This window comes from Mesocricetus auratus, unplaced genomic scaffold (genome assembly GCF_017639785.1).
Source record: "Mesocricetus auratus isolate SY011 unplaced genomic scaffold, BCM_Maur_2.0 Super-Scaffold_100014, whole genome shotgun sequence".
Lineage (NCBI taxonomy): Eukaryota > Metazoa > Chordata > Mammalia > Rodentia > Cricetidae > Mesocricetus > Mesocricetus auratus.
This window is the reverse complement of record NW_024429197.1, coordinates 54655022-54676055: the sequence shown is the minus strand read 5'-3', so window position 1 is coordinate 54676055 and position 21034 is coordinate 54655022. Positions and strand designations below refer to the sequence as shown.

Sequence of the window (21034 nt, the reverse complement as noted above, 5' to 3'; positions counted from 1 at the left end):
GAAAAGAAAAAGAAAAAAAAAACAGAAAACAAACAAAAGTCACTTCAAAGAGGATTCAAGAAGCAGTGGACTGTGGTAAGAAAGTCAGTTTGGGACTTTGATAAGAGAGCAACATGGATGAGAAATTTGACACCATGGGAGAGGAATTTAGCAAAGAAACTGAGATCTTGAAAAAAAAAAAGACTGAATAAATCAAATAAAGTTTCAGGTTACCCAGCTTGAACACCCCTTGGGGGAGGGGTGAGAAGACCCACGAAGACTCAGCCAGTCAGTGAGTAGCAGAGTGTGCTGTAGACTGGTTTATTAAGGAAGTTAGGCCTGCCTTTATACCCTCCCAAGGTCCCATTGACTCAGGCTGCTGACTCTCTTTGTTGTCCTTTCCTTATTGGTGTCTCTGGGTCAGGTGTCTCTCCAGCGGCAGTCTCTGGGCATTGAGGCTCATGGAGGAAGCTTATGCAGGCTGGCCTGGGCAGCCGGGGCATGGCTGGCTATTGCGGCTTGGGTAGGCTGGCCACAGTTTCTCCTACAAATTAATACATGCCTACTTGATTATTTTTATTATTCGTTGAAGTGTTTTTTTTTGTTGTTGTTGTTTTTTGTTTTTTGAGACAGGGTTTCTCTGTAGCTTTCGAGGCTGTCCTGGATCTCGCTCTGTAGCCCGGGCTTGCCTTGAACTCACAGAGATCCGCCTGCCTCTGCCTCCCGAGTGCTGGGATTAAAGGCGTGTTCCACCAATGCCCGGCCTTCCCCGGCCTTCATTGAAAATTTTCATTTCTAATATTTCTGCTTTTTCCTCCTCTCGGAAATCTCAGTTTGCAGATGGGATGGAGGTCATTTGGTAGAATGCTTGTCTAGCATGCACAAAGCCCTGGGTTTGACCCCTCCCCCTCCAGCATCGCATCGATGAATTCTCATCATCCCAGCACTCAGGGTTAGAGTAGATCAAATAAAGTATGTAACAGGCTGAACGCAAATTCCGGGGGATTCAGCTCCCTCTTCGGGTCTCCACTGGCACCGCGTGCACATGGTACACAGGTGTACTTGCAAGCAAAACACCCCCCCCCACATATGTATGTATATATATGTATATATATATATATTACAAATAACGGTTGAAAAGTTAGGAAAAATACATGTATCTTATATGGAACTATATAGGGGTCTTCTCTGGAAGTGGGAGAGGGAGGCAGTGGGAGGAGAATGGAGAATAAGAGAAGGCAGTAGAGGTTAAATGTGGTCAAAGTCCACGATACACTTTCATGTACATGTGGCAACAAAACCCAGCGTTTGGCACAATAAATGTATGCTAACAAAAAGGCACGTAAAAGTGACTTTGAGTTAATGTTCTTGTCAGTAACCGCTTGAAGGAGTGGGACTGATGTAGATAACAATAGAGTCTTATTCTTATATAGGCCTTAATGTTCTTAAAACTGATTTTACATGTGAAAGGTACTTTCCAAACAGTTTTTGCTAGCAAATTATGTACCTGGATTCCGATGATGTTTTTTTACTGACCAGGAATTCTTGAAAGTGTGTATATATTTGTATGGAAAGTGATGTTACAGGGAGTAGCTTTGGAGGCCAGTGAGGATGGATCCCTCCCTTGTGGTCACCTCCTGTTTGTTTCCCTGGTAACCCTAGAAAGGGGACCCTCATTTGCACTTTCCCTAGGACATGGTAAAACAACACATAAGAAAGTGGGCATAGCAGGGCTTTGTTGAGGCCTTTAAAGGGGAAATACTTCCTCCTGGTCAAAAGAATGGACCCTGCCTCTGGCCCTGGATGAATGCATGCCATTTTGTTCTGTTCCAAAGATTAGAAGATTGCATGCCATTTTCTCCTTACTTAAGAGGTAATATAGGTGGTCTTACCAATCACCTGGCTGGGACCACCCCACAGGAAATGTGAGTCACCTGAAGATGCTGGGGGGATGGGAAGAATAATCTGAGTTCTAACTAAAAACAAAAACAAAAACAAACCCCATAAGTTTTCTTTCTTTCTATTTCCTTTTCTGTAACATAATGGCCAAAAGCCTAAACATTCTCCCCCCTTCCCCGTTTGTCACCGTTTCTTTGAAGCCCCTTCCCCCATGCAGCTGCTTGCCAATCCGCTCCACGCACTGCTGGAAATGCTGGCTTTCTTGGACCCTAACTCAAAAAAGAATGTCTTTTTTTCTTCTATAGCTTTGTTTTCCCAGCGGCTGCTGAGATTGATAGCCTGCCTGTCCCATTGTTTCCTCAAACTGTAATAAAATGTCCTTGGGCTTCTGAATCTCTTTTTAAACGATTCTATTAAGGAAAATTTAAACTCCTCTAAAAGGGAACCTGGATTTGCCCAGTAACAGTGGTACTTAAAAATAACAGTCTTTGATAGATAATCGTCATTGAAATTTATATACCTAGATTCTGTTTCAAGTGGCCAGGGATCCTTGGCAGCCGCCTGCCCTGTGTTTTGTCCATGTGTGTGGGTGGAGGAAGGAGGGATCCTTTGAAGCAGTGTTTCTCAACCTTCCTAACGCTGCGACCCTTTAATACAGTTCCTCATGTCTGGTAACCACCAGCCAGGAAATTATTTCATTGCTACTTCATAACTATAATTTTGTTGCTGTCGTGAATCATAATGAGAATATCTCTCTTTTTTTGGTAGTCTTAGGTGACCCCTGTGAAAGTGTAGTTCGTTCCAAAGAGGTTGTGACCCACATGCTGAGAACTACTGTTTTAAAGGCTCCAGATGAGAATGAGGATATCAGTTATTTTAGAAAATACCTGTGGTATGCATGTGGATTTTGTTTTACATTCCAATAAGATCCAGCCATGATTTTTGAGTTTAATTGTGAAAAGGCAGCTACTTAAATAGAGAACCTTTAGTTATTTTCTTTGAGAACCATTGGAACATTGAAGAGGAAATGAAACACAGCCATCTAGTGGCTGTGATGCTAAGAGCACTAAATGATAAGTACTATGAGCTCACGTTAATGTCTCTCAAGGGCCATTATTAAGTGTTCAAGCTAATCAGCTCTTATCACACAAAGGGACATATCCATTTGTCTTCCTAAATACTTATACATATTAATGACAGGAGAAAGTATATATGACAGTTGAGATACAACATTGTTGCAAATACCCCAGAGGTCATTTGAACTAATATAACATTCTAATGTCCTATAATGTGTAATGTTTATTAATCACACTTATTAAATTATAAAAGTCACATGTCTATTCTGAAACACTGTGGAAAAGATCAAAGTGTCTCCTGCCTCTACAGGTTAGCCTGCTGTTATAACTGAAACACAGATTTTCCTCAGTGCTATCTGTACAATAACTTGTAGTTATTAATGGCTTACAAACTGCTGAACCAAAAGTGATTATTTTCCAGGAGCAAGATAGTGCTGTGCAAAATATGCAGAAAAAAGTGGAACAATTAGAAGCAGAACATATGGACTGCTCTGACCTTCTGCGGCGACAAACAAGTGAGCTTGAATTTAGCACTCAAAGAGAAGAACGCCTGAGAAAAGAATTTGAGGTATGGGTTACCAATTTTCATAACACATTATTCATGCAGTGACTTCAGAGTTAGAGGACATTGTAAGTCAGGAAAAATGGGGATCATTTCTATCGTATAGTTCTTTGAGAATTTTTATATCCTAAAAAAATGTGTGTGTGCGCGTGTGCGTGTGTGTGCGCGCGTGCGCGTGTGTGTGCGTGCGTGTGTGCGTGTGTGTGCGTGTGCATGCGTGTGTGCGTGTGTGTGCGTGTGTGCGTGCGTGCGTGTGTGCGTGTGTGTGCGTGTGCATGCGTGTGTGCGTGTGTGTGCGTGTGTGCGTGCGTGCGTGCGTGTGTGTGTGTGTGTGTGTGTGTGTGTGCGTGTGTGTGGTTGCGTGCATGCCATGGCACTTTTATGGCAATCAGAGAACAGTTAGCAGGGAGTTAGTTCTCTTCTTCCATCATCTGGGCCCTGGGGGATCGACTCAGGTTGTCAGGCTTGGCAGCAAGCACCTTTACCTGCCTCGCTGTCTCACACCTTTTGTTTGTTTGTTTGTTTATTTTAGATACCTGATTTCATGTTTTAAACCAGGCTGTCTTAGAACTTACTGTGTAGTCAGGCTGGTCTTGAACTCATGACAGTCCTCTTACCTTAGCCTTCTATGTTTTGGGATTACAAGTGTGTGCAGCAGACCCTGTCATCAATGCTACATAAAGATTTTGGCCTGAGCAAATAGGTAACTGTCTTTTCTATTTACTGAATGGGAGAGGTTAAACATGACATGCCTGTTAAATATCTGGGTAGAGAGATCAGCCAGCCAGTTGAATAGAAGGGCAGGGGCTTTTGGAAACTTTGGATATGAAGATGCAACACAAGTTTTATTTGGAAAATTTCAAATGTTGTAATCCAGGACTTTGCATTTCTATAATTTCTCCAAAGAGTCAGGTATTAATTTCTAGACTGGTTGTTATAAAATGCAAAAGGAATTGCAGAATTATTTTTATTTCATTTGCATTCGTGCTTTGTCTGCACGTATGTCTGTTTGATGGCACTGGATTCCCTTTAACTCGGGTTACAGACAGTTGTGAGCCGCCATGTGGGAATTGAACTCAGGTCCTCTGGAAGAGCAATCAGTGTTCTTAACCACTGAACTATCTCTCCAGCCCCGTTTCTTCTGTATTTCTTTGTCCAGTCTCTGGTTTAGGTTTTTTCTCTAGTGTATGAGTCTTCAGTTTATGTGTGATGGTTAGGAAGGGGTAGCTGTTTGTGGTAGGATGGATGCATAGAGCTCTAACTTTTCATATTGTTGTTTAAAAAGTTTGAGACTTAATTTGTACATGATAAATTTACCCATTTGAAGTGTACAAGTTACTGGTCTCTGAAATACTCATAACAGTTATCACAATCAGTCTTATGCTGTCACCACACCAGTGAGAAATTTCATCTTCATTAGGAATCAGTATCCTATTTCTCCATCCCTTGGGGCTACTAACAACTATTAATCTGCTTCCTTTCCCTGTAGGGTCATCTTCTCTAGATAGTTCATGCATGTGCAATTGCAATATTTGGTCTTTTGTGGTTGACTTTTTCACTTAGCATAGTATGTGCAGTGTCTAGCATTGTTATAGCATGCATCATTTTTCTTTTCCTTCTTAGGATTGAATGGTAGTTTTTCCTACATTGTATCATACATGTATATATTAGTCAATGGACATTTTCGTTATTTCCACATTTTGACTAATAGTAACTATGGTGTAATAAACATTTATATCTAAGTCTTATGAGGGTACGTTGTCAGTTGTCTTGGGTGTATTCCTAAGGATGGAGTTGATGGGCATGAAAGTTGGCCTTAGTTATTGACTTGACTGGGCTAAGGGATTCCTAGGACTGTGAATTCACCTCTGTGTTTTTGGGAGCATTTTGAGGAAGGTTTGGCACATGGGGTAGGGACTGGGGAAAGGACCTGCTCTGGATGGGGTGGCACCTTAAAACGGTGGGTGCCTAGATGAGGAAGGCACATCCGAGAAAGACAGTGCCTGAGGCTTCAAGCCCCTTTTCTGAGTGTCGGTGTCTCTCCTTCTGTGGCTCACTGACCTCACACTCCATTTCCTTTGCCCTTTAATTAGCTGTTTTTGCTGTGTGAAGGTAGTTTCTTATGTTCCCGGGGCAAAAAGTGTTTATGTAGACAACTGTATATATAACATATTTGTAAAATGTGAAGCCATTATATGGCTTTGTCATTATAACACGCATCAGTGGCTTCTTAGATTAATAAAACAAACTCCCTGTCTAATTTTACAAATGTGGTGCTAGACACTGTGGGGCCAAGGGAAAAGTGAACTGGATAACAGAGTATTTGTGAAGCTCTGTATAGTAAAGGGAGTTTATTATCATGGGAAATAAGTCTTAACTCAATAGGAAAACAGAGAAGAGACGATGCAGACCTAATTCTGAGAGTGGAAGCATCTGCTGACGGCTGCAGAGGAGGGAGACTGTCTGAAAACACCCTGCTTAGTGTGCATTACTAACTTAACTTCCTTTCACACTGCCTTCACACTTGTGGCCACGCCTGACAAGCTGACTTTGATCCCGAGCCCTACTGTACAAGGAGAAGTAGCCCTTGTAATTAGATGCCTGCTCCCCTTGAGGGGAAAGGGAAAGGCAAATGCACTTGAGTTTTCCTAACACCTCCTATGAAGGCAGTCTGCCAAGTTGATCTTTTTAAAGCCTTCATGCATTTATATGTAGGACATTATTTTTAAGTGCTCATTTGTGCCAACTGCCACCTATAAAGTAGGTAAATGACAAAGTGCTTGAATTATATGGTCATATTTACAAGTATTATACATTTAAACACATTATGTTGTGTTCCTAATGGGTTTTGAAGTTGGAAATACATAAAAATTTGTAAAATACCATTTTTTCTTGAAGAAAAGGTAAAGATAAAGATTTTAATTGCATTTCTTCATTTGTTCATTATTGATTTGTATGTTTGTGTGTGTCCTCATGCGTGTGTGTGCTGTGGCATACATGTGGAGCAGAGGACAGCTGACAGGAATTTATTCTCTCCTTGTACATTAGGGTCTCGGGATCAAACATAGCTTGTCAGGCTTGACCACATTGTGGAAAGAAGTTAGTAATGCACACCAAGCAGAAACTGTGATCCACAAATTTTATTTATAATATTTCTGTTTTTGTTATCTGATTTTTTAAAAGATTTATTTATTACATATACAGTGTTCTGTCAACACGCCAGAAGAGGGTACCAGATTGAATTGTAGATGGTTGTGAGCCACCATGTGGTTGCTGGGAATTGAACTCAGGACTTCTGGGGGAGCAGCCAGTGCTCTTAACCTCTGAGCCATCTCTCCAGCCCCTGATTTTTTATTACTAATACGTAAAATAGTAGAATTTCCATCCACTGAACTGTTTATAAGGCTAGGAAATCTGCTTTCTTATTCAGTCCTTGCTGAGGAAGAGAATTGGTGTCTGATAAGAGTTTTATTGAGTTACATTTATGTTAGTGTGTGTGTGTGGTTCACATGCAGAGGTTGAAGGACTTTTTAAAAAAGAGTTGGTTCTTTCCTTCTACCACGTGGGTTCAAATTCAGGTTATCAGGCTGGGAGGCAAGCCCTTTTACCTGCTGACCATCTTGCCAGAGACACAGCAAGCTGAGTGCTGACAGCCCACATTGGCTGGGGATGTAGTTTGAGGACTGAGTTTGACCCCCAGACCTATGGGAGCATGTGTTTGTGAGACAGCTAGATCCCTTGGCTCGGTGTCTGTGGGGTCTCTGCAAACACCAGGGCTGGCAGAGTAACAATCCACATGAGGCAAGAAGGAAGTCCCTCTCAGCACAACTCAGTAGCCAGTGTTGGTTCAAGCTTCTAGAATCTGACACCAGGCAGTTTCTTTTAATCATATTTAAGTACAGTACAACTTTGCAAAAAAGTTTCCTAGTGACAGTTACCAAATAAAGGTGTGGCTATATTGAAACTCTTTTGCAAAGTATGTGTGACCTCCTCCATAAGAATGGGTTCTGTAGCTTAAGGGCCTAGGGGAGGACCTGGTGTAGTCCAGGTCATCATAGATGTCACAGAGCTATAAAGTTCATGTCCCTAAAGATGATTTTTATTGACTGAGAAACAATGCTCAAGATGAAGGTGTAGGGACGAAGATTCTGGGATAAACATAATAGTCTGGATTCAAGCTATTAACTATCCACTCTGGTTTTCTAGGATGAAAGCAGGTATGCATCTTGTCTGTGCATGTTTAACATTCCTGCTTTCCCTAGTGTTTATCTGTAGCACAAGGACCTTGTGCTCTCTACAGTGGTCCAGCCAACCTAGCCTAATTGTCCGCTATCAGGCCAACAAGAGATCCTATTTTAAAAAGAAGGGGATATACCTGAAGAATGAGGCCAGAGTTGACCTCTGCATGCATGCATACATACATACATACATACATACATACATACATACATACATACACACACAGAGACACAGACACACACACACTCACACACACCCCGACCTCTTAGTGCTAGAGAGATAGTTCAGTCAATGAACTGCTTGTTGTGCAAACATGGGAAACTGAGTTTCAGTCCCAGAACTCACACTAAAAAGCCATGTATTACTGTGCTTCATGCATACTTGTATGCAAGAACTGGGGAGACAGAGACAGGAGGATCCCTGGGACTTGTTGGACACCCAGCCTAATTGAATCAGCAAGCCACAGGTCCCAGTGAGAGATTCTGTTTGTAAAAACAAGGTGGATGGCTCCCAAGGATTAGCACCAAAGATCATCCTCTAATACATGTTCATACACCTGCACACATGCATTGTACCCCACATATGCACCCTTCTACACAAATATGCATGTGCATAAACATGTACGCAAAATAGTTCAATTAATAGTCAGGCTAGCTAAATAATATTGTGTTTAAGATAATTTACAGTAAATTAATTGAACAAGGATAATAAATAGTAAAGAACTCATAGATTATTCTTAGTTGTGATCCCTCAATATATGACTCTGGTTAAATGGTGTGATATAGTGCTTCTATCTTTAAAATAACTGGAAATGTTGACTCTTGGGAGGGTTTTTTTTATTAAAATTTTTTTATTTTTAAGTTTAAATTTAGATTAGAAACATGGTTGGTTCACAAGTCAGTTCCAGGTCCCTCTCCCTTTCTCTCCCCTCCTCCCGTGCCCTCCCCCCAACTCCCCCATTATCCCCTCATTTCCCCAGGGAGGGTGAAGCCCTCCATGGGGGTGTCCATAGACTGTCATTTCATCCAGGGCAGGGCCCAGACCCTCCCCACAAGAGTTCAGGGTGAGAGTGCACCTCACATTGTTGGATGGGAGTCCAAAGTCCATGTGTACACTTGGGATGAATACTGATCTACTACTGCCGAAGGCTCAATAGATTACCTAGGCCTCCTCACTGACACCCCCATTCAGGGGGTCTTGATCAGTCCCATGTTGGATTCCCAGGCTGATGCCTGGGATTCAAGAGTTAACCCTTGTCAGGTCAGCTGTTTCTGGGGTTAAACCAGCCCAGTCTTAACTCCTTTGGTCATCAGTCCTCCCTCTATGTTACTGGCTTTCTTGAGTTCAGCTTAGTACTTAGCCGTGGGAGTCTGCCTCTTCTTCCATCAACCACTGAATGAAGGTTCTGTTTCCCAGACTCTCTGGCCATGGGATTGTAGGCTGGCACTCCCCAGATCTATGTCTAAAATCCATATATGAGAGAGTACATGCCATGTTTCTCTTTTTGTGACTGCGTTTCCTCACTCAGGATGGTTTCTTCTAGTATCATCCATTTGCCTGCAAATCTCAGAATTCCATTGTTTTTCTCTGCTGAGTAATACTCCATTGTGTAAATGTACCACATTTTCTCTATCCACTCTTCGGTTGAGGGGCATCTAGGTTGCTTCCAAGTTCTGGCTATTACAAATAATGCTGCTATGAGCATAGGAGGTTTTTTGATAGTAAAAGTAACTGAGGTTTTTGGTTGTTTGCTTTTATAAGTTCTTGCATTTCTAAGTAGTTTTTGTGTGTGCACGTGTGTCCGTGCACTGTAGCACACATATGGAGATCAGAGGACAACTTTTCAGCATCAGTTGTCTCCACCATGTGATTCCCCAGGATCCAACTCAGGTCATCAGGTTTGGTGGCAAGTACCTTTACCTGTAGAGACATCTCACTAGCCTCAAACCTTCACTTTAAAGGCTGAAAGTTTAGCTGGCTGTGGTTTTGCACTCTTTTAATTCCAGCACTCAGGAGGCAGAGGCAGGTGGATCTCTGTTAGCTCAAGGGTAGCATGGTGTACATAGTGAGTTCAAGGGCAGTCAGAGCTATACAGGGAGATCTTGTCTCAAACAAAACAAAATCTTAAGGTTTAGTGACTGTTTCTCCTCCTCTGGGCAGTTGAGGAATAATATTGTGATTAAATGTTAACAAATATATAATAAATTATGCTTAGTCTTTAAATATAACAAAATAAAATGGATTATTGAAGAGTCATTATAGAATTAATCAGTTTGTGATGATTCAGTTAATCAGAATCACCTTTAGAAGATGGATTATTGCCATATTGGTTATAAAGTTGTTCAATAACAGAACTACTAGATGATAAAATCTGGAAAAATAATTACCACTTTCCACTTACATGAGTTGTTGATATTTTGGAACAAACTGCAAATGTCTAGGATGCAATCCTATACAGGCCACTAGCTGGCAGTGGCTAAGTAATAGGTACTTGGGTGAGATCTCCTCCCCAGTTTTCTCTCTTGCTATTTATTTTGTGGTATTTATGTTTTATATTATTTAGTGCACAGTTCTAGACATTGTTATTTTTATTTTTATTTATGTGCATAGCTGTTTTGTCTGCATGTATGTCTGTATGAGGGTGTCGGATACCCTGGAACTGTAGTTATGCACAGTTGTGAGCTGTCATGTGGGTGCTGGGATTTGAACTCAGTTCTTCTGGAAGAACAGCCAGTGCTCTTAACTGATGAGCCATCTCTCCAGCCCCTAGACATTGTTTTATTTGAAGGTTGAAAACTCACTTTCCTAAGGTTATCTGATTGTGTTTAATATGATTTAGTGAGATACAAATCAGATAAAAAAGAGCTGTGTTTATCCATAGTATTTATTAAGCAAAGTCTTAAGGCAGATATATTGTCATAAAGGACATGTCAATCATCAGATAAATAGCAGGGTCTATACTATACAAAGAACTACGTGCTTGGCCTGGCGAGATCGCTCAGCAACTAAAGGCATCTACTGCTAAGTCTGGTGACCTGGATTAGGTTCCCAGAGTCCACAAGGTGGAAGGGAAGAACTGAGCCTTGCAAGTTTCTTCTGACCTCCACATGTACATATTCACCCAATAATAAGTGAAAAGTTTCTTCTGACCTCCACATGTACATATTCACCCAATAATAAGTGAAAGGTTTCTTCTGACCTCTACATGTACATATTCACCCAATAATAAGTGAAAAGTTTCTTCCGACCTCTACATGTACATATTCCCCCAATAAATAAGTGAAAAGGTTAAAGAAGAGCCATATGTTTGATTTTATGTGATACGTAGCAGCTGGTTTTCAGTTAGTAAACACATAGTATATTATAATTTTATTACTGGCCAAATTATATATTGATAACTAACTTGTATGTAGTTAAATTTAAGAATTAGGATTGAATTTGAACTTTAATAACAATTGTGTTATACTTTCTGCCAGTAATTTTGTGATTATGTTAGAATAAAATATGAACAACACATTTAATGACTTATACTGACATTCTTTAGTATTACAGGATATGTGTGAGTGTGTGTGTGTGTGTGTGTGTGTGTGTGTGTGTGTGTGTATGTATGTGTGAGAGAATTGCAGGTTGATGTTATTGTAGCACCCTCTGCTGGATTTAAGAGTTAATTCACCAGACTGGAAGATTAAAAAAAAATTATGAGGGCATTTATTTAATTATGCCAATCAAAAAATCCCACTCTTGGGAAGTGTTGGTTTAAAGACTTGATAATTTTTATTGCCTTGCTGATTTGTGAATAGCTGTAGCAATAATAAGCAGCATGTTAATTTGTTTTCTTTTGGACATTTTGCTCCAAAAAGGAAGGTGTGAAAACAAGGGTGTATCTCCAGCTTATTACTTTGGCCTATTGCACTTTGTTCTGACCTGGAGAACAGAACTTCGTCCTGATGTGCTGAGTGGGAACAGAACACTAACTAGTTACTGAATTATACAGATAAGAAATATAATATATTATTGCTTAAAAATTTTTTTATTTAAATTAAAAACAATCTTATTTTACATACCAATCCCAGTCCCCTTTCCCTCCCATCCTCCCATGACCCCCACCAACCCCAATTCCACTCCCCCCTCCACTCCCCAGGGAGGGTGAGGCCTCCCATGGGGGAATCATCAAAGTCTGTGACATCATTTGAGGCAAGACTGAGGCCCTCCCCCCCTGTATCTAGGCTGAGAGAGTATCTCTCCATAGGGAATGGGTTCCCAAAGCCCATTCCTGCACTAGGGCTAAATACTGTTCCACTGCCAGAGGTCCCATAGATTGCCCTGGTCTCCCCACTGACACCCACATTCAGGGGGCCTGGTTTGAACCTATGCTTGTTCTCCAGCTGTCAGACTGGTGTCAGTGTGATACCACTTGCTCAGGTCAGCTGTTTCTGTGGGTTTCCCCAGCATGGTCTTCACCCCTTTGCTCATCACTCCTCCCTCTCTACAAATGGATTCCAGGAGTTCATCTCAGTGCTTAGCTGTGAATCTTTTCTCCTGCTTCCATCAGCTACTGGGTGTAGGCTCTAGGATGGCATTTAAGGTAGTCATCAATCTCATTATAGGGGAAGGGCATTCTTTTATCAGAATTGTGGGATATTTTGTATTTTAATAAAATGCGAGACTGAAGGAATGGCTCAGTTGGTTAAATTGCTTACCTTGCACTTGATCCCAGCCCTGGGAAATGGAGCAGTCAGATCCCAGGGCTCCTGGGCTATCCACGTTAGCTCCCTTGGTGAGTTCCAAGCTCACAGGAGGCCCTGTCTCCAACATCCCTCTAAAAACCCAAACTCAAAGCAGACCAAAATCACAGCTGGTGATTGAGAATTAACACCCATGGTCTCCACACACATGTGCATACATGTATTTAACACCCAAGGTTGTGTTGGTCTCCTCACACATGTGCATGCATGTCCCCCAGGACCAACATTTTGATAAGTAAACTTACTCATATATGGCAACCGAGGAAAAGACGTAAACATTGTTAGACTGATTTAATTTCTTTGTTTTTCATTAGTTTTTAAAGTCTTATTCCCAGCATCCATGGGTTATTTCCTTGTGACTGGCTAGCCTTCTGACCCACAGAATCAAAAATGAACATATTGTGTACTGACAAAGTCAACTTTGTATGGTGGGGTTTACATCATTTTGAAGAAGATTTATCTGTGTATTTTATGTGTATAGATGTTTTGTCTGTTTGCACATTTGCAAATCAGAAGAGGGCATCAGATCCCATGGGATGAGTGATACAGGGAAACAGAAGTTGGTTCATTGTTATGTCTTCATTATTTTAGTTCTATTTAGGTGTGTGTGTGTGTGTGTGTGTGTGTGTGTGTGTGTGTGTGTGTGTGATCATGGGAATGGAGAGATGACTCAGCAGTTAAGAGCACTCGTTGGTGCAAAGTACCAACCATCTGTAACTCCATTTCCAGGGGATCTGATGCTCTCTTCTGACATCAGTGGGCACCAGGCATACATGCATGCAAAATACTCAGACACATAAAATAAATCTAAAAATCTATAAAACGTACTATATGGAGCTGGGAGGTGGTGGTACATGCTTTTAATCCCAGCATTTGGGAGGCAGAAGTTGGGATTTGAGGTCAGCCTAGTTTACAGAGTGAGTTCCAGGACAGCCAGGACTATTACACAGAGAAACCCTGTCTCAAAACAAAACAAAACAAAACAAAAGTATTACATGGAAAATTTTAAGCATACATGAAAACAGAAAGAATGTTGTAATGACGACTCCTGTGTGCCTGTCTCTTGTCATTAGTTATCATCAACAATGGTCAGTATTCATGGTAGTTTAAATATATTTAAATACAATTGAAATATAATTTCATTCATGAATCCTCTAGTTTATATTTCAAAGAAACAAAGTTTAAACTATCACTGTTAAATATATTTTTAAAAGTATTAATAAGGGCTGGGGAGATGACTCAGTGGTTAAGAGCTCTTGTTGTTCTTGAACAGGGCTTAGGTTCAATTCCTAGGACCCACATGGTGGCTTATAATCATCTATAACTCTAGTACCAATGCCCTCTGTCTCAAAAAAACCAAACCAAACCAAACCAAACCAAACAAAAGACTGTGTTAGCTGGGCATAGTGGGGCACACCTTTAATCCCAGCTCTAGGGAGGCAGAGGCAGGTGGATCTCTGAGTTTGAGGCCAGCCTGGTCTACAGAGTAGTTCCAGGACAGCTAGGGCTACACAGAGAAACCCTGTTTCAAAAAACCAGTTAAAAAAGGAGAGAGAGATTGTTACCGTCTCAGTTACAGTTTCTGTTTCCTGTGAAGAGACCACAGCAACTCTTAAAAAGGAAAACATTTAATTGGGGCTGGTTTACAGTTAATAGGGTTAGTCCATTATCACGGCAGGAAGCATGGCAGCAGGCAGGTGTCCACGGTGCTGGAGCAGGAGCTGAGAGTTCTGCATCTTGATCTGCAGGCAGCAGGAAGACACTGAGACACACTGGCTAGACTTGATCATCTGAGACCTCAAAGCCCACCCTCAGTGACACACTTCCTCCAACAGAGCTACACCTACTCCAGTTTGGTTACACCTCCCAATATCAACCATTCTCTGTGAGCCCATGGGGCCATTTTTATTCAAAATACCACAGTTAGACAAATTATTATTTTGTCGTTTTTTATTTCAACCATCTTTAGTTATTAAATGTGGAATTACTGCTCTCAGCCTCTGGGAACTATTTGCCAATATAATAAATTGTTAAGAAATACTGATGATGGTTAGAGAGGTGGCTCAGCAGTTAAGAACATTTGCTGTCCTTGTAGAGGATCTGAGCTTGGTTCCTTGCACCAATGTTGGGTGACTCACAATTGCCTGTAACTCAAGCTCTAAGGGGATCCAGGGCCTCTGGCCACCCCAGGCACCGCATTCGCACGGACCTGGGTCCCTCCCTACACATAATTTAAAGTAATAAAAATAAATCTTAAACATTGAAAGGCCTGGGCATGGTAGACATGCATTTAATGCCAGCACTTGGGAGGCTGGGACAGGCACATGCGTGTGAGTTCCAGTCCAGCTATGCATACGCTGTGAGACTGTCTCAAGAAAAAAATATTGATAAGGTTGTAGAATCCAAAGACAGCAAGAAGCACAGTGTACAAAAGTAAGTTTTGTGCTTTTGCAGTGCAGAATGGTGAAATCCCTAGGCAGAGTGACTTTTGGGTATGAAGGCACCGAGAGTGTGTCTATAAAGGACCATGGAACATAGGGGACATATAAAGCCTATACTTTGTAACAGCTGTCATGGACATGTGTACCAGAAGCCAGCTACTTCCTAATTAAACCAGACCTCAATAAGATTAAATAATTCACACTCCCCACCTGCAAAGTATGAGACATGGGGCTAGGCAGGTATGGTGGGATACACCTGTAATAGGACTTGGAATGCTGAGGCAGGAGGATCATGGGTTCTAGACCATCCTGGCTATATAGCCTAAGTCATCTAAAGTCACAATTCTGTGACTAGTGTTCTCTATGTACTTTTAATGCCAATGTTTATGTGTTTAAACTTGTTTTTAGGCAACTACTCTAAGAGTGAGGAAGCTAGAAGAAAACATTGAAGCAGAAAGAGCAGCACATTTAGAATCAAAATTTAATTCTGAAATTATTCAGGTAAGATGCATACTTTTTTGCCATGAATATTCTATGTTGTAACTGCTAGGAAACTAAGGCATGTGCTGAGAATGGTAACACACTGCTATAACTCATTGTACTTAGGGTAAGGGTACAATTTCAGATACTCTATTAGGGGAGATGTTGGCACTCCATAGCTTCAGGTCAGGATATCATCACTGTCTGCTCTTAAGTATTGTCTCATCAGTGGCTGCATTTGTACTGCAATGTAAGAGTGCAGTGTGTGTGTGTGACAGAGACCCCAATGGCTTGTGTCAATATTAGTTTGCTTTCTTGACTATAATGAAATACATGAGACAGCCTAACCTAAGAACCTTAACTCCAAAGAGATAGGTTTTATGTGGTTCATGCATCTTAAGTCCATGTTTGAGTGGCTGTACCTCTTTGGTTCCCTGATGAAGCGCCTACCTCATCATGATGGGGGTACACTCAAGGAAAGGAAGAGAGAGGATGAAGCAGAGTCCCACAGTCTGCTTTGAGGCCACAGTCTTCCCCATGCAAGGGCCTACCACATGGTACCCCCCCATCCCCAGGATCTGTCCTACTGCCTAATAGTGCTGCTCTGGGCACCAGGCTTTTGGTACTTGCGTTCAAGAGCCAAATTGCAGCACCTTGAAAAACATGAAATATTACCATTTGACACTTTGCAGAGTGTTTTGTTCCTCCATTGTCTGCTTATTCCTGTTCTTTTCACTGCTTTTCCAGGGTTAGCATCCTGTGTAAACTGGTCTGGACTTTCCTGTCTTCAGGATGTTTGATCAATACATTATTCTGTAGCATACCACAGAGAATGTTCAAACTCTCCTTAAAATGTTATATAGCGATTTAAGAACTATATATCATTGTTTTGAGAGAATGCACTTTGTGTGTTTATTCTGTTATTGGTAGACATCTAATTTTAAGATGTTGATTATGCAAAATTTCAGATCTATGTAAAAGTTGACAGATTATTAAAATCAGCTCCCAGTACACCTACCTCAAGCCAATTGTGTTTTGTAGTTATCCTATGCTGTCTTGCTTTTAGATGATATTAAGGAAGTCCAGGCTATCAAATCATAGCACCATGACTATTTCAGTCAGACAGTGTTGTTTGATTGTAAAGGGTCTTCTTCTACAGTAAAACAAAATCTCCAGGGGTAAAAGGAATGTGTTCAAGCTTTAAAAAAATTTAAAATTTATTTATTTGTGTGTGTATGCACGTGCGTGCGTACGTGTACATGTACGCATGTGTGCTGGTGCACGCCCATGTGCATGTGTGTACATGCCACAGTGCACATATGAAGGTCAGAGAAGGTAACTTGTGGGAGTTGATGCTCTACCTTCTGCCACGTGGGTCCTGGTGACTCAACTCGATTATTAGGTGACAAGGGCCTTTTCCTGCAGAGCCAACTTGCTTGCCCATGTTTAAGCTTATAGTGATATTCATGTCATAATATTTCTTTTAGTTTTCAACAATTGTTTATAATATTTTATAAAAGAAATGTGAATGCATTAGAAGGTAAAGATTAAGCACTTTGGTAGGCTAGATCATACTGTGTTAGTTTATGCTTTTCATATCTCAATTCTTTATTTTTCTATACTTTTCCCCACCAAATTCATTAAAAAGAGACTAAGAGCCAGGCGTTGGTGGTACACGCCTTTAATCCCAGCACTTGGGAGGCAGAGACAGGCAGATCTCTGTGAGTTTGAGGCCAGCCTGGTCTACAGAGTGATTTCCAGGACAGCCTCCAAAACAATACAGAGAAACCCTGTCTCGAAAAAACAAACCAAAACAAACCAAACCAAAAAAAAAAAAAAAAAAAAGAAAAGAAAAAAGAAAAAAAAAAAAAGAGACTAAGCCTTTATCTTCTTTTTTTGACTTTTGTGCATTAATATTTTATTTTAGATTGTAATTTTATTTCATTTTTCTTTCCCTTTCTTCCTTCATACCCTCCTATATATCCCTTGCCACTCTCTGAATTTATGACCTCTAATTTCATTGTTATTGTATGCATATATGTGTTTGTATATACACACATATTTCTGTGTATAACCTATTGAGTCCATATAATATTGTTGTATGCATTTTGGCACAGGCCGGTAAGATTTGCTGACTGAGGCAGAGGCAGGAGGATCTGGGGCTCGTGGCCAGCTCATTTATTTTCTTTTTAAGCCAAAACAGAAAGGAAGAAACGTTTAGATAATTGATATCTATTGTTGTTAAAACAGTCTATTCAATTTAAGATGGAAACACATTTCTTAGCTTTTTAAAATTACTTCTCTGTCATCGGGTAGTTACGGATTCGAGACCTTGAAGGAGCTTTACAAGTAGAAAAAGCCAGCCAAGCAGAGGCTGTTGCTGACCTGGAAATGATCAAAAATGAATTTAAAGAAGTCGAAAGTGCATATGAGCGAGAAAAGCATAATGCACAAGAAAGCTTTACAAAACTGAATTTGTAAGTATCTTATGGTAAAATTCTAAATTTGTGTGAAGGTTCTATGGCTGCTGAGTTTGAATATATAGTGCTTTATATAATAATATAAAACTGCCATTAATGTCTGTGGTAGACTGGAGAGCAAAGATCTTCATAAGATATATGTGGACGCCCCTGCAGGCAAATATGGAGATGCTCTCTTGCTATAAAGTGTTCTGATCAGTTCCAGAAACATATTTATACACTAGAAAGTAAATATATCATTGTACTTGCCTTTCTAAAATTAATACAGCCATGTCTTAAACACCTTAATTTATAAGCCACACGGGGAGATAATGCTTAGGATTTTTTTTGAATTGCAGAAATAATAGTAGTAGCAATAATTACAACTAGTGGGAAGTGTGCATTATGGTTCACTATGTACATGACCACCAACTAAATTTAACTAACTTAACGTCCTATGAGGTAGCTACCCTTTATCTATCCTGTTTTTTTTTCTGTGTGTGTGATATGAATATGCGTGTGTCTGTGTGTGAGCCTGTGCATTTGTAAGCTGGAGGTTGAAGCAGAGTGTCTTCCTCAGTTGCTCTCCATATTATTATTGTTGTTTTTACTGTTCAAGGCTAAGTCTCTCACCGAACCTGGGGTTCTCCAATTCAGCTACACAGGTTGGTCAGCGAGCTCCAGAGGTCTACCTGTCTCTATTACCTGAGACCTGGAGTTACAGATTTCAATTCAGGTCTTCATTCTTGTATGGCAGGCACATTACTGACTGAGGTTTCTCCTTGTCTTAGTTAGGGTTTTATAGCTGTGTAGAGACACCATGACCACAGCAACTCTTATAAAGAAACATTTAATTGGGATTGGCTTACAGTTTCAGAGCTTTAGTCCATTTTCATGGTGAGAAGCATGACGGCATGCAGGCAGACATGGCGCTGGAGAAGAAACTGAGAGTTCTACATATTGATCTGCAGGCAGTAGAAGGAGGAGCAGCCACACTGGGTTTAGTTTGAGCTTGTGAGACCTCAAAGCCTGCTTCCACAGAGACACACTTCCTTCAACAAAGCTTCACCTACTCCAGCAAGGCCACACCTCCTAATAGTGCCACTCCCTATGGAGAAAACATGTGAACACATGAGTCTGTGGGGCCATTCCTATCAAACCACAACACTACTCTATGGTTTTCATAGGGATGGGGGTGGGTTTTGAGACAGGGTTTCTCCATGTAGCTCTGCCTGTCCTGGAACTTGATTTGTAGATCAGGCTGGCCTTGAACTCAGATATCTGACTGTCTCTGCTTCCTGAGTGCTGGGATTAAAGGCATGCACCACCATTGCCTCTACTTTTTTTTTTTTTTTTTTTCGAGACAGGGTTTCTCTGTATTGTTTTGGAGGCTGTCCTGGAACTCACTCTGTAGACCAGGCTGGCCTCAAACTCACAGAGTTCAGCCTGTTTCTGTCTCCTGAGTGCTGGGATAAAAGGCTTGCACCACCAATGCCTGGCCTTTCTTCTACCTTTTAATACCAGTTTTTAGACATGAAAATGGAGTATTAATAAGGGTAAGGACTCATAGTTCACAAGTGGTGTCAGCATCTGATGCCTGTTTGTTTCAACCCTACCTAGTTCAAAAGTTGTTAACCTTGAAGAATCTATGAAACACTGTAAAAAAAAGATTTTAATGTTTCAAAAATTCCTTAATAGTAGATATCACAAACTGTTGTCCCCCAAATAAGAGATAAACTATCATTGATAGCTTTATTCTTTGTGTGTGTGTGTGTGTGTGTGTATGTGTATGTGTGTGTTTTTTTATTTTGGGAGAGTATAGCCTATGTATCCCTGCCTGTGCCTCTCACTTGTTAGGATTAAAGGTTCATGCTGCCTGGCAGTGGTGGCTCACCTGGGCGGTGGTGGTGCACTCGGGAGGCAGAGGCAGGCAGATATCTATGAGTTTGAGGCCAGCCTGGTCTACAAAGGTATACAGAGAAACCCTGTCTCCAAAAAAAAAAAAAAAAGTTCATGCTATCACACCTAACTCCCTGTTCTGTTTTTGTATTGAGATAAAGTTCTGCATAGGTGTTCAGACTGGTCATGAGCTTTTTTGTTTGTTTGTTTGTTTTGTTTTTTGAGACAGGGTTTCTCTGTGGCTTTGGAGGCTGTCCTGGAACTAGCTCTTGTAGACCAGGCTGGTCTTGAATTCAGAGAGATCCGCCTGCCTCTGCTTCCCGAGTGCTGGGATTAAAGGTGTTCCCCACCATCACCTGGCAGTCATGAACTTTTTATGTAGTCTAGGTGCCCTCACACTTGAAATGCTTCTGCTTCAGCCTTCCTAGTCAGCTGGAGTTACAGCCGTGTTCCACTGTTGTTTAGCTTAAGAGGTACTTCTTAGCCAAGATTTCTCCTTTCCTTGTAAAACAATTTGTTACTGTTTGTGGGGGCATGTTTGTAGCGATCAAAAGAAATCTTTGGGGAGTCAGTGTTCTTTCACCTTTATGTGCTTCAGGGTTTCAAACCCAGGTCTCTGGGTTTGTGTGGCAGGCACCTTACTTGTTGAGCTGTTTGAATTCTTTCAACTATTCAAATGTGTGTTCAAATATTAAGCAGCATAGAATTCAAACATATTAAATGTGCAGATTCAAGCAATGATTAAGAGAAAATAAATGAAAACTCTGTCCTGAGACTAACATGTATAGAATGTGATCCTAGAGAATGCATGAAATTCAATTAAGGGCCAATGAGACAGCTCAACAAGATCCCAACCCATTCATTGTGCATGGTATCAACCCTGGGTAGGAGGTCCTGAGCTGTATAAAAAGCAAGGTGAGCAAGTCATGGGGAGCAAGCCAGTAAGCAGCACTCCTCCACAGTTACCATGCTGGCTCTTGCCTCCAGGTTCCCACTCAGCTTGAAACCTAGCCATCAAGGAGAGTTACCTGGCCATTTCAACATTGATTTCTCTGTGTCCTGAAACCAAACCATGTGGTGTCTTCAGCAGTAGAGTCTTAACATCTAGTTCTGTTAGAAGCCAAGGCAGTGATAGTAGCTGTGTGGCTCTGGAGACTCTTTGATTAGTAACTTGTTGGGAAGTTTCTTAGTTTCTTATCTATTGCTGTGATAAACACCATGACTGAAAGCAACTTGGGGAGGGAGGGTTTGTTTG

At 41.0% G+C, this 21034-nt stretch overlaps 1 protein-coding gene across 6 annotated transcripts in view; it reads left to right on the top strand.

The window, feature by feature from the left end:
* Window positions 1-21034, top strand: part of Ccdc171 (coiled-coil domain containing 171) — a 305368-nt gene that overhangs the window by 46699 nt on the left and 237635 nt on the right. For 5 of the 6 annotated variants that reach the window (XR_005881376.1, XM_040757219.1, XM_040757220.1 and 2 more), the window contains 3 exons: window positions 3376-3522; window positions 15350-15442; window positions 17738-17898. Coding sequence is in view for 4 of the 6 variants with exons in the window: in XM_040757219.1 (XP_040613153.1) it covers window positions 3376-3522; window positions 15350-15442; window positions 17738-17898 (401 nt within the window). In the remaining 2 variants the exon portion in view is untranslated. The remainder of the gene's footprint in view (window positions 1-3375; window positions 3523-15349; window positions 15443-17737; window positions 17899-21034) is intronic. The other variant, XR_005881377.1, reaches the window with a different exon arrangement.